General features: G+C 46.5%; 1 protein-coding gene across 1 annotated transcript in view; it reads right to left on the reverse strand.

Annotated features, from left to right (window-relative positions):
• The window catches only part of LOC139266311 (uncharacterized), a 45,662-nt gene that overhangs the window by 2,212 nt on the left and 28,892 nt on the right, over positions 1-14,558 (reverse strand). Inside the window, exons 7-8 of the mRNA XM_070884131.1 lie at positions 6,289-6,384; positions 5,797-5,889 (exon numbers count right to left, since the gene is read on the reverse strand). Of these exons, the coding sequence (XP_070740232.1) occupies positions 5,797-5,889; positions 6,289-6,384 (189 nt within the window). The remainder of the gene's footprint in view (positions 1-5,796; positions 5,890-6,288; positions 6,385-14,558) is intronic.

A 14,558-nucleotide genomic window follows, 5' to 3' on the forward strand; every position in this document is an offset into this window, starting at 1 on the left:
CTTGGACCGATCCTGTCACTGCTTTCCAAATGCGCTGCTTTTTCATCTTTAATAATTGATTCCAACATTTTCCCCACCACCGATGTCAGGCTAACCGGTCTATAATTCTCTGTTTTCTCTCTCCCTCCTTTTTAAAAAGTGGTGTTACATTAGCTACCCTCCAGTCTATAGGAACTGATCCAGAGTCGATAGAATGTTGGAAAATGATGACCAATGCATCCATTATTTCTCGGGCCACTTCCTTTTTAAATTGTACTCGGCATAAAAGCTGGAGCCAACACCTGACTTAACACGATGTGAAAAGAACCGTCTCATCTGTGGTTTGTGACTTTGAAAATATTCTCTGACTTAGGAAAATGCAACTTGAATTTTTGAGACATATTGAACGAATCAAAGCTGTTAATGTTCCTGCGGATGTGCTTAATAGTGATGGCTCGAGTGGTGTTATTGGAGTAGAACTGTAACATTATTAACAGACATGGAACTATGAAGGCACAAAACATTTTACTCTTGCGACTTTTACGACTCCTCCGACGCCCTCCGTCACTTTAACAGTTTCCAGTTTCCCGGCCCCAACCACCTCTTTTTCATCATAGACGTCCAATCCATCTACACTTCTATACCCCACCAGGGTGGCCTGAGGGCGCTCCACTTCTTCCTCGAGCAGAGGCCCAACCAGTCCCCATCCCCCACCCTCCTCCGCCCGGCTGGACTTGTTCTCACATTGAACAACGTGTCCTTTAACTCCACTCACTTTCTCCAAATGAAAGGTGTTGCTATGGGAACCTGCGTGGGTCCTAGCTATGCCTGCCTTTTTGTGGAATATGTGGAACATTCTTTGTTCCAGTCCTACTCGGGTCCCCTCCCTCACCTCTTTTTCCGGTACATTGATGACTGTATCGGTGCCGTTTCCTGCTTTCACCCTGAACTAGAAAATTTCATTCACTTTGCATCCAATTTCCACCCTTCTCTCACCTTCACATGGTCCATCTCCAACTCTTCTCTTCCCTTCCTCGACTTCTCTGTCTCCATTTCTGGGAACAGGCTTTTGACCAGTATCCACTATAAGCCCACTGACTCCCACAGCTCCCTGGACTACACTTCCACCCACCCCGCATCCTGTAAGGACTCCATCCCATTCTCCCAGTTTCTCCGCCTCCGTCGCATCTGCTCTGACGATGCCACCTTTCACACTAGTGCCTCTGACATGTCTTCCTTTTTCCTCAATCGAGGATTCCCCTCCGCCGTGGTTAACATGGAACTCGACCGTATCCATTCTATTTCCCGCTCTCTCCCCCCTTCCCCTCCCTCTCAGATCCACGACAGGGTTCCCCTTGTCCTCACCTTTCACCCCACCAGCCTCCAGGTTTAACGGATCATCCACCGCCATTTCCGCCACCTCCAGCGTGATCCCACCACAAATCACATCTACCCCCTCCCCTCCCCTCTCAGCATTCCAAAGGGACACCCTGGTCCATTCCGCAGTTAGGGTTAGCTAGGAGCTAAATTAAAAAGTAGGACCTCAAAAGTAGTAATCTCGGGATTGCTACCAGTGCCACGTGATAGTCAGAGTAGGAATCGCAGGATAGCGCAGATGAATACGTGGCTTGAGCAGTGGTGCAGCAGGGAGGGATTCAAATTCCTGGGGCATTGGGACCGGTTCTGGGGGAGGTGGGACCAGTACAAACCGGACGGTCTGCACCTGGGCAGGACTGGAACCAATGTCCTCGGGGAAGTGTTTGCTAGTGCTGTTGGGGAGGATTTAAACTAATATGGCAGGGGGATGGGAACCAATGCAGGGAGACAGAGGGAAACAAAAAGGAGCCAAAAGCAAAAGACAGAAAGGAGATGAGGAAAAGTGTAGGGCAGAGAAACCCAAGGCAAAGAACAAAAAGGGCCACTGTACAGCAAAATTCTAAAAGGACAAAGGGTGTTAATAAAACAAGCCTGAAGGCTTTGTGTCTTAATGCAAGGAGTATCCGCAATAAGGTGGATGAATTAATTGTGCAAATAGATGTTAACAAATATGATGTGATTGGGATTACGGAGACGTGGCTCCAGGATGATCAGGGCTGGGAACTCAACATTCAGGGGTATTCAACATTCAGGAAGGATAGAATAAAAGGAAAAGGAGGTGGGGTAGCATTGCTGGTTAAAGAGGAGATTAATGCAATAGTTAGGAAAGACATTAGCTTGGATGATGTGGAATCTATATGGGTAGAGCTGCAGAACACCAAAGGGCAAAAAACGTTAGTAGGAGTTGTGTACAGACCTCCAAACAGTAATAGGGATGTTGGGGAGGGCATCAAACAGGAAATTAGGGGTGCATGCAATAAAGGTGTAGCAGTTATAATGGGTGACTTTAATATGCACATAGATTGGGCTAGCCAAACTGGAAGCAATACGGTGGAGGAGGATTTCCTGGAGTGCATAAGGGATGGTTTTCTAGACCAATATGTTGAGGAACCAACTAGGGGGGAGGCCATCTTAGACTGGGTGTTGTGTAATGAGAGAGGATTAATTAGCAATCTCATTGTGCGAGGCCCCTTGGGGAAGAGTGACCATAATATGGTGGAATTCTGCATTAGGATGGAGAATGAAACAGTAAATTCAGAGACCATGGTCCAGAACTTAAAGAAGGGTAACTTTGAAGGTATGAGGCGAGAATTGGCTAGGATAGATTGGCGAATGATACTTAGGGGGTTGACTGTGGATGGGCAATGGCAGACATTTAGAGACCGCATGGATGAAGTACAACAATTGTACATTCCTGTCTGGCGTAAAAATAAAAAGGGGAAGGTGGCTCAACCGTGGCTATCTAGGGAAATCAGGGATAGTATTAAAGCCAAGGAAGTGGCATACAAATTGGCCAGAAATAGCAGCGAACCTGGGGACTGGGAGAAATTTAGAACTCAGCAGAGGAGGACAAAGGGTTTGATTAGGACAGGGAAAATGGAGTACGAGAAGAAGCTTGCAGGGAACATTAAGGCGGATTGCAAAAGTTTCTATAGGTATGTAAAGAGAAAAAGGTTGGTGAAGACAAATGTAGGTCCCCTGCAGTCAGAATCAGGGGAAGTCATAACGGGGAACAAAGAAATGGCGGATCAATTGAACAAGTACTTTGGTTCGGTATTCACTAAGGAGGATACAAACAACCTTCCGGATATAAAAGGGGTCAGAGGGTCTAGTAAGGAAGAGGAACTGAGGGAAATCTTTATTAGTCGGGAAATTGTGTTGGGGAAATTGATGGGATTGAAGGCAGATAAATCCCCAGGGCCTGATGGCCTGCATCCTAGAGTACTTAAGGAGGTGGCCTTGGAAATAGCGGATGCATTGACAGTCATTTTCCAACATTCCATTGACTCTGGATCAGTTCCTATGGAGTGGAGGGTAGCCAATGTAACCCCACTTTTTAAAAAAGGAGGGAGAGAGAAAACAGGGAATTATAGACCGGTCAGCCTGACCTCAGTAGTGGGTAAAATGATGGAATCAATTATTAAGGATGTCATAGCAGTGCATCTGGAAAATGGTGACATGATAGGTCCAAGTCAGCATGGATTTGTGAAAGGGAAATCATGCTTGACAAATCTTCTGGAATTTTTTGAGGATGTTTCCAGTAAAGTGGACAAAGGAGAACCAGTTGATGTGGTATATTTGGACTTTCAGAAGGCTTTCGACAAGGTCCCACACAAGAGATTAATGTGCAAAGTTAAAGCACATGGGATTGGGGGTAGTGTGCTGACGTGGATTGAGAACTGGTTGTCAGACAGGAAGCAAAGAGTAGGAGTAAACGGGTACTTTTCAGAATGGCAGGCAGTGACTAGTGGAGTGCCGCAAGGTTCTGTGCTGGGGCCCCAGCTGTTTACATTGTACATTAATGATTTAGACGAGGGGATTAAATGCAGTATCTCCAAATTTGCGGATGATACTAAGTTGGGTGGCAGTGTGAGCTGCGAGGAGGATGCTATTAGGCTGCAGAGTGACTTGGATAGGTTAGGTGAGTGGGCAAATGCATGGCAGATGAAGTATAATGTGGATAAATGTGAGGTTATCCACTTTGGTGGTAAAAACAGAGAGACAGACTATTATCTGAATGGTGACAGATTAGGAAAAGGGAAGGTGCAACGAGACCTGGGTGTCATGGTACATCAGTCATTGAAGGTTGGCATGCAGGTACAGCAGGCGGTTAAGAAAGCAAATGGCATGTTGGCCTTCATAGCGAGGGGATTTGAATACAGGGGCAGGGAGGTGTTGCTACAGTTGTACAGGGCCTTGGTGAGGCCACACCTGGAGTATTGTGTACAGTTTTGGTCTCCTAACTTGAGGAAGGACATTCTTGCTATTGAGGGAGTGCAGCGAAGGTTCACCAGACTGATTCCCGGGATGGCGGGACTGACCTATCAAGAAAGATTGGATCAATTGGGCTTGTATTCACTGGAGTTCAGAAGAATGAGAGGGGACCTCATAGAAACGTTTAAAATTCTGACGGGTTTAGACAGGTTAGATGCAGAAAGAATGTTCCCAATGTTGGGGAAGTCCAGAACCAGGGGTCACAGTCTGAGGATAAGGGGTAAGCCATTTAGGACCGAGATGAGGAGAAACTTCTTCACCCAGAGAGTGGTGAACCTGTGGAATTCTCTACCACAGAAAGTAGTTGAGGCCAATTCACTAAATATATTCAAAAGGGAGTTAGATGAAGTCCTTACTACTCGGGGGATGAAGGGTTATGGCGAGAAAGCAGGAAGGGGGTACTGAAGTTTCATGTTCAGCCATGAACTCATTGAATGGCGGTGCAGGCTAGAAGGGCTGAATGGCCTGCTCCTGCACCTATTTTCTATGTTTCTATGTTTCTATGTCACCCCCAGCAACCCCTCCCCTTCCCACGGCACATTCCGTACAAGCACAGGAGATGCAACACCTGCCCTTTTACCTCCTCCCTTCCCACTATCAAGGGCCCCAAACACTCCTTCCAGGTGAAACAGTGACTTACTTGTACTTTTTTCAATGTAGTGTACTGTATTCACTGCTCCCGATGTGGTCTCCTCTACATTGGGGAGACCAAGCGTAGATTGGATGACCGCTTTGCTGAACACCTCCGTTCAGTCCGTGAATGTGACCCTGAGCTTCCGGTCACCTGTCACTTTAATTCTCCGCTCCACTCCCACTCTGATATCTCTGTCCTCGGACTCTTGCACTGTTGCATGAAGCACAACGCAAGCTCGAGGAACAGCACCTAATTTATTTTAGGCATTTTGCAGCCTTCTGGACTCAACATTGAGTTCAACAATTTCAGAGCGTAACCTCTGCCCATCTTTGGCTCCCTTTAGCCGCCCCCCCCCCCCCCACCCCTCGGACCTTATGTTTTTTTCTCTCTTTGTCTGCAATGGCAGTTGGTCATTATTCTGCCATTCACGCCCGATCTAGACTAACCTTTTGCTAACACAGGCCATTATCATTTCAATTCGGCCCATCATCCCTTTTGTCTCTCTAATCTCTCCTGCCTGCCACCCTATCACAGACCTTCCCTTTTGTTCTTTCTTCCCCTCCCCCTTTCAATGCGTATTAAGAATCTGTTCTTTTCAAACATTCGGCAGTTCTGATGAAAGGTCGTTGATCTGAAACGTTAAATCTGTTTTTCTTTCCACAGATGCTGCCTGACCTGTTGCGATTTTCAGCAATTTCTGTTTCTAAGTCAGGTAAATGCTATTGTCTGTTGGGTGATTGTAAAATGATTTATCAGCGATGAAGGTTGAATGTTGACAATTGGGATAGAATTGTGGATACCTGTTGTTTCACTTGTTGAGGCTAAAGTGGTTGAGGAAGTCGTTACAGTTGTAGATGGTTCTGTTGAGGTGCTTTGTTCTGATGTTGAAGTCGATGATGATGTACCTGTTGATGTTAAAAGAGATGTCAGTGAAAGAAAACAATGCTCCTGCTGATTGCAGCATAAAGCCCGTCAAATGAGGAAGGTAAGTTTAATGACAGGAATTAAAAACATGACCGATATGAAAATGGTGAGATGCTTTGATTCTTATTTTCACCATTTTCATGATCACAATGTTAAACACTATGTATTAAATTGCAAGTATGTAGTTATGGAGTTTTTTCCTTCTACAAAGTTTACTATTACATAGAGTATCAATTTGTCTGGTTTAATGTCATTATTGTCTTTTTCAAGCACCAGCTCTGGACAGCAGTGGTGGCTTTTGTTTTATGAAAGGAAGTATTATAAACATTAGTAATGTTTTCCTCTATGATGTTGGATTTCTAGATTGCAATACATTATACCTGTTGATTCTGGTGATGTTGTTGCTGTGGAATAGATCACAGTTGTAGTTTCTTCTGTTGAAGTGCTTCCTTCTAAGGTTCCAGATGATGTTGAAGCTGCTAATATGTATAGAAATGTCAGGAAAACAGGGCAAAGCTCTTCTAGATACCATCATCAATAGGCAAATTGACCAACAAAGCTAATCAGCTGAACTCAAACTGTTTGATTGCCGTTGTGTTCGCAGGAATAATGATTATGCAGTCGTGTAATTTGGAACTGAAGTGAATGAGGTGCTACTATTTTCCCACTAAAGCAGCCCCCAGTTTATATGGTGCAAGCTATCAGCATTCATTAAACTTTGAGATTCTTATCAGTGTTATCTCCTTTTAGACTCGTCATATCAACAATTAGAGAGAATAAGAATGTGGCTGGTCTAGTACGTTTTTAAATTGTACTTGGCATAAAATCTGGGGGCAACAGCTGACCTAACGTGATGTGAAAAGAACCGTCTCATCGATGTTTTGTAACTTTGAAACCATTCTCTGACTTAGGAAAATGCAACTTGAATTTTTGAGACATGTTGAAGGAATCAAAAATGTTAATGCTTCTGCTGATGTGCTTAATAGTGATGGCTCAACTGGTGTTATAGCAGTGGAATTGTAACCTTATTAACAGACATGGAACTATGAAGGCACAAAACGCTTTTACTCTTTTGAAAAAGTTCTTTACAATGTTCAAGGAAAGACTATTGTCTGTTGCTTGATTGAAAAATGATTTATCGGCGGGATGGTTGAACGTTGACAATTGGGATGGCAATGTGTATACCTGTTGATTCACTTGTTGAGGCTAAAGTGGTGGAAGAAGTGGTTATGGTAGTAGGTGATTCTGTTGAGGTGCTTTGTTCTGATGTTGAAGTTGATGAAAATGTGGCTGTTGATGTTAAGAGATGTAAGTGAAACAACCTGTATTCTATTCTGAGTACAGATGGGGGCAATGGTTCCTCTGTGGTGTGCACCACAGTTGGCTCAGCTGCACAGAGGATGGGGGGCTATAGGAAGAAGAGTAGAAGAGCAAAAGTGCTAGAGGATTCGATAGTTAGGGGAGCAGACAGGGGTTTCTGCGGCCGCAGATGTGACTCCTGGATGGTATGTTGCCTCCCTGGGTCAGGGTCAGGGATGTTACTGAGTGGCTGCAGGACATTCTGAGGGGGGAGAGGTCGTGATCCATGTAGTTAGAAAGAGGGATGAGGTCCTGCAGGCAGATTTTAGGGAGCTGGAGAGAGATTAAAAAAAGGACCTCAAAGGTAGTTATCTCTGGATTACTCCCTGTGTCACATGCAAATGAATACAGAAATAGAAGGATAGAGCAGATGAATGCGTGGCTGGAGAGATGGCTTCGGAGGGAGGGCTTTAGATTGCTGTAGCATTGGGATTGTTTCTCGGGGAGGTGGGACCTGTACAAGCCGGGCAGGTTACACTTCAACAGAGCTGGGAGCAATATCCTCATGGGGGCGTTTGCTAGTGCTGTTGGGGAGGTTTTAAACTAACTTGGCAGGGGATGGGTACCTGAGAGTAGATTCAGTCAAAGCTGGAATTGGAAAGCAGAAAATTAGAAAGTGAGTTTGGAAGGCAGAAGGTACAAGGTCTAGAAAATAGACAACAAGGGAGTTTGGTCGTGCTAAATGGTATATACTTCAATGCAAGGATTCTAGGGAATAAGGCAGATGAGTGAGAGAACAGATAGACTCTTAGGAATATGATATTATAGCAATTACTGAGACATGGCTGAAAGAAGGGCAGGTATGGCAGCTCAACATTCCTGGTTACAGATGTAATAGAACGGGGGATAAAAATGGAGGGGGGGGGGTCGCATTATTAATTAAATAAAGAATTACAGCTTTAAGGATTAATATGTCAGAAGGATCATCAAATGAGGCCATATGGGTTGAATTGAAGAACAGAAAAAGGGCAATCACACTGCTGAGAGTATACTATAGATCCCCAAACAGTCAGAGGGAGATAGAAGAGCAAATATGTAGGCAGAGTTCCAGGAAGTGCAAAAGCAATAGGGCAGTAATAGTTGGGAAAAGAACGGTCTCATCTATGTTTTGTAACTCTGAAACCATGCTCTGACTTAGGAAAACGCTACTTGAATTTTTGAGACATATTGAAGGAATCAAAGGTGTTAATATTTCTGCTGATGTGATTTGTCCGCATGCCGGAGACAAGACTCCCAAACCAAGCGCTCTACTCGGAACTCCTACACGGCAGGCAAGCCCCAGGTGGGCAGAGGAAACATTTCATGAAAACCTTCATAGCCTCCTTGATAAAGTGCAACCTCCTGACCGACACCTGGGAGATCCCGGTCAACGACTGCCCTAAGTGGAGGAGGAGCAGCCGGGGGGGCGCTAAACACTGTATGCAGCAAACCAGACTCCCCACCCACCCTTTCCTCCAACCACTGTCTGTCCCACCTGTGACAGAGACTGTAATCCCCGTATTGGACAGTTCAGTCACCTGAGAACTCACTTTTGGAATGGAAGCAAGTCTTCCTCGATTTCAAGGGACTGCCTGTGATGATAATGATGTGCTTAATAGTGATGGCTCAACTGGCGTTATTGCAGTAGAAATGTAACATTATTAACAGACATGGAACTTTGAAGACACAAAACACTTTTACTCTTTTGAAAACAATTCTTTATAATGGTCAAGGAAAGACTATTTTCTGTTGCTTGATTGAAAAATTATTTATCAGTGGGATGGTTGAACATTGACAATTGGGATAACAATATGGATACCTGTTGATTCACTTGTTGAGGCTAAAATGGTTGAAGAAGTGGTTACACTAGTAAATGGTTCTGTTGAGGTGCTTTGTCCTGATGTTGAAGTTGATGAAAATGTATCTGTTGTTGTTAAAAGAGATGTGAGTGAAACAAGCTGTATTCTATTCTGAGCACTGGTGGGGGCGGTGCTTCCTCTGGTGTGCAGCCAGAGCCAAGTCCATGGTACCATGGGAGGCGCGGTGGTGTGGAGGAAGAAGTGCAGAAGAAGAACAATAGTGCGAGGGGATTCAATAGCTGGGTGAGCAGACGGGCATTTCTGCGGCCGCACATGTGACTCCTGGATGGTATGTTGCCTCCTTGGTGCCAGGGTCAAGGATGTTACTGAGCGGCTGCAGGACATTCTGAGCGGGGAGGGTGAACAGCCAGAGGTCGTGGTCCATGTAGTTAGAAAGAGGGATGAGGTCCTGCAGGCAGATTTTAGGGAGCTAAGAGAGATTTAAAAAATAAGACCTCAAAGAGTGAGTACAGAAATAGAAGGATAGAGCAGATGAATGCATGGCTGGAGAAATGGTCCAGGAAGGAGGGCTTTAGATTCCTGTGGCATTTGGATTGTTTCTCGGGGAGATTGGACCTGTATAAGCCGGACGCGTTACATCTCAACAGAGCTTGGACCAATATCCTCGCGGGGGCGTTTGCTAGTGCTGTTGGGGAGTTTTTAAACTAACTTGGCAGGGGAATGGGAATCTGAGAGTGGATTCAGAAGGGAGAGAATCAAAGCTGGAATTGGAAAGCAGAAAATTAGAAATTGAGTTTGGAAGGCAGAAGGAACAAGGTTGAGAAATTAGACAACAAGGGAGTTTTTGGCCATGCTAAATGGCATATACTTCAAGGCAAGGATTCTAGGGAATAAGGCATACGAGTGAGAGAACAGATAGACACTTAGAAATATGATATTATAGCAATTACTGAGACATGGTTGAAAGAAGGGCAGGTCTGGCAGCTCAACATTCCTGGTTACAGGGTTTTCAGACAGAATAGAGAGAGTTTAAAAAAGGAGGCGGGGTGGGAGGATCGCAGTATTAATTAAAGAAAGAATTACAGCTTTAAGGATGTCATGTATTCAACTGTCATTGTAACCCATGTATAAACTGACCTAAGTTGTACACCGTGAGAACATTGACCACTAGGTGGTGAACTTAGGGAGACACTCCTAACCTGGACTTTCAGGTATAAAAGGGGAAGCTCCACCCACCTTCATCACTTCAGTGCTGGAATGAAGGTTACTGGTCACAGAGTGACCTTCTCTCAAGTATGGGCCTCGTGTGTATAGTAAGGACATGTCATTGGCGACGAGAAACTGGGATTTAAACCACGCGAGCATGGCCACTAGCAGCACAGACGAGAGGTACTGTGTTGGTGATGATTGGGACGATTTTATTGAGAGACTACAGCAAAGTTTTGTCACTAAGGAATGGCTGGGACAGGATTCGGCCGACAAACGCAGGGCTCATCTCCTGACGGTCTGTGGATCCAGGACATACTCCCTGATGAAGGGCCTTCCAGCGCCAGAGAAGCCGACGGACAAGACTTTTGAAGAGCTCAGTAAGTTGATCGGGGAACACTTTAAACCGGCGAGCAGCATGCACATGGTGAGACACCGGTTTTACACGCACCGGCGGCGAGAAGGGCAAAGCGTTCCAGACTTCGTGGCAGACCTCCGGCGACTGGCGAGCCTATGTAAGTTCCCAGATGCATGCAGAGCGGAGATGCTGTGAGACTTTTTTATTGAGGGCATCGGGCACGCTGGGGTTTTCAGGAAACTGATTGAGACCAAAGACTTGACCCTGGAAACGGCGGCTTTGATGCCCGAGACATTTATCTCAGGGGAGGAAGAGACCAGAATGATGTTTGACAAAAATCTTGGCTTAAATGCAGAAATGGACAGGGAGTCAACATTGTTAACGTGACACACAGTTCTCCAGGCAGGCAGGGGCAATCGGACATGCCTCAGCATGTAGTCGAACCCAAAGGGGGAATTCAACAGAGACAATTGCTAGCTGAACACCGATTCATGCCATCGTAAGGGACAATGCGGCCAGTAATGGGGCCATCATCACCTGTCAATGGTGAGCTTAAGGACAGTTACAGAGACAGTCAGAGACAATCAACTGGTAATGGACCTTTTGTTTCCAACAACGGCTCATGCTGGAGGTGTGGAGGCAAACACCCAGCCAGAGCTTGCAGTTATCAGCAATATACCTGCAGAAACTGCAACGTCAGCGGTCACTTGGGGCGTATGTGCAGGAAGCCTGCAGCTAGGTTGATGTACAATGAGGACGGGCCCGATGTAAGCCCTACGAGGCCAAATGGACACTGGGGGAAATCACTGGAAGCTGAAGTTCAGCGAGTTCACGTGGAGCACATATACAGTTCATACACCAGGCGCCACCGATAATGATGAAAGTGCTCCTCAATGGCATCCCAGTATCAGTGGAGCTAGACACGGGGACCAGCCAGTCCCTGATGAGTATCAAACAGTTCGACAAGTTGTGGGCGTCCAAGGATAGGAGGCCAAAATTATTGCTGCTTGACGAACAGCTACGGACATATACAAAGGTGATTCTTCCGGTGCTAGGCAGCACCACAGTAATCGTGACCCACAAAAATTCGGAGAACAGATTGCCACTCTGGATTTTCCCAGGGGATGGTCCCGCACTACTGGGGAGGAGTTGGCTTGCTGTCATGAACTGGAAATGGGGCGATGTCAATGCAATTTCCTCTGTGGAGCGAGTATCATGCTCACAGGCCCTGGACAAATTTGACTCATTATTTCAACCCGGCATTGGCACTTTCATGGGAACCAAGGTAGTGAATCACATAAACCCGGACGCCAGGCCAGTACACCACAAGGCCAGAGCGGTGCTGTACGTGATGCGGGAAAAGATAGAAGGCGAATTGGACCGCCTGCTGAGGGAAGGCTTCATCTCGCCAGTCGAATTCAGTGACTGGGCCAGCCCGATTGTGCTGGTGCTCAAGGCAGATGGGTCGGTCAGGATATGTGGTGATTACAAGGCCACCATCAATTGGGTGTCACTCCAAGATCAGTACCCGCTACCGAGAGTGAAGGACCTCTGTGATGTTATCCGGTGGCAAACTTTTTTCAAAATTGAACCTGACCTCAGCTTACATGACCCAGGAGCTGGCGAGTGAGTTAAAGAAGCTGACCACCATCACAAGGGGTTGTTTGAGTATAACAGATGTCCGTTCGGGATTCGCTCGGCCGCCGCGATCTTTCAACGAAATATGGAAAGCCTCCTCAAGTTGATTCCAAGGACGGTGGTTTTTCAAGATGACATCTTCATCACGGGTCGCGATACTGAAGAACACCTCCACAACCTGGAGGAGGTGCTACGCAGACTGGACCGGGTAGGGCTGTGACTGAAAAAGGCGAAGTGCATCTTCCTAGCTCCAGAGGTAGAATTCCTGGGGATGAGGATAGCAGCAGACGGGATCAGACCGACTGCATCCAAAACGGAAGCGATCCAGAGAGCACCCAGACCCCATAACACGACGGAGCTGCGTTCGTTCCTGGGGCTCCTGAACTATTTTGGTAACTTTCTTCCCAAATTGAGCATGCTGTTAGAGCCGCTACATGTGCTCCTACGCAAAGGTCACGAATGGGTCTGGGGGGACAGCCAGGAAAGGGCTTTTGATAGAGTACGCAATTTGTTATGCTCCAATAATCTGTTAACGCTATATGACCCATGTAAGAAACTTGTTTTAACGTGCGATGCGTCGTCCTATGGGGTCGGGTGTGTGTGTTGCAGCATGTTAATGCCAATGGTCAGTTACAGCCGATAGCTTATGCCTCCAGAAGTCTGTCCCAGGCAGAAAGGGGCTACGGGATGGTAGAAAAGGAAGCGCGCTTGTGTGTGTATATGCAGTAAAAAAAATGCACTAGTACCTGTTTGGCAGGAAATTTGAGCTGGAGACAGATCACAAAACCCTAACGTCCCTTTTGGCTAACAACAAGGCCATAAATGCAAATGAATTGGCCCGCATACAGAGGTGGGCACTCACGTTAGCCGCCTATGATTATACAATTCGGCACAGACCAGGCACTGAAAACTGCGCCGATGCACTCAGCAGGCTCCCACTAACCACCACCGAGGGGGCAACCGAGCATGGTGCTGAGATGGTCATGGCTGTTGAAGCTTTCGAAAGCGAAGGCACACCCGTGACAGCCCGTCAGGTTAAAGCCTGGACAAATAGAGACCCACTATTGTCTCTAGTCAAGAAATGTGTCCTGAATGGGGACTGGGCAGCCATGTACGGGGCATGCCCTGAGGAATTTAAACCATTTCACAGGTGCAAGGATGAACTCTTGATTCAGGCCAATTGTCCACTATGGGGAAACCAAGTAGTCATGCCCCAGATGGGCAGAGAAGTGTTCATCAGAGAACTCCACAATGAGCACCCGGGCATTGACATGATGAAGGCAATTGCCAGGTCACACGTTTGGTGGCCAGGGATAGACGCAGACCTGGAACTTTGTGTTCGCAGGTGCAACACGTGTGCCCAGCTGGGCAATGCGCCCAGGGAAGCCCCCCTTAGCCCCTGGTCCTGGCCCGCCAAGCCATGGTCACGCATCCATGTGGACTACGCAGGTCCTTTCATGGGAAAATGTTTTTGGTTGCAGTAGACGCCTACTCCAAATGGATCGAGTGTGACATTCTCAATTCAAGCACATACGCTGCCACAGTAGAAAGTCTACGGGCAATGTTCGCGGCCCATGGTCTACCGGATGTCTTGGTCAGCGACAATGGCCCATGCTTTACAAGCATTGAATTCCAGGACTTCATGGCAGGAAATGGTATCAAATCATTCAAATGGGTATGATTTGGTGGCCATTACAGAAACGTGGTTGCAGGGTGGCCAAGACTGGGAATTAAACATACAGGGGTATCTGACAATTCGGAAAGAAAGACAAGAAGGGAAAGGAGGTGGGGAAGCTCTGTAAATAAAGGATGATATCAGGGCAGTTGTGAGAGACGATGTTGGATCGAATGAAAAAAATGTTGAATCATTGTGGGTGGAGATTAGAGATAGTAAGGGGAAAAAGTCACTGGTGGGCGTAGTTTATAGGCCCCCAAATAATAACTTCACAGTGGGGCGGACAATAATCCAGGGAATAATGGAGGCATGTGAAAAAGGATCGGCAGTAATCATGGGGGATTTTAACCTACATATCGATTGGTCAAATCAAATCGCATGGGGTAGCCTTGAGGAGGAATTCATAGAATGCATACGGGATTGTTTCTTAAGACGTCCGGTAGACCATGGGCGGCGAACATTGCCCGTAGACTTTCTACTGTGGCAGCGTATGTGCTTGAATTCAGAATGTCACACTCGATCCATTTGGAGTAGGCGTCTACTGCAACCAAAAACATTTTCCCATGAAAGGACCTGCGTAGTCCACATGGATGCGTGACCATGGCTTGGCGGGCC

Source organism: Pristiophorus japonicus, chromosome 6 (assembly GCF_044704955.1).
Source record: "Pristiophorus japonicus isolate sPriJap1 chromosome 6, sPriJap1.hap1, whole genome shotgun sequence".
Taxonomy (NCBI): domain Eukaryota; kingdom Metazoa; phylum Chordata; class Chondrichthyes; family Pristiophoridae; genus Pristiophorus; species Pristiophorus japonicus.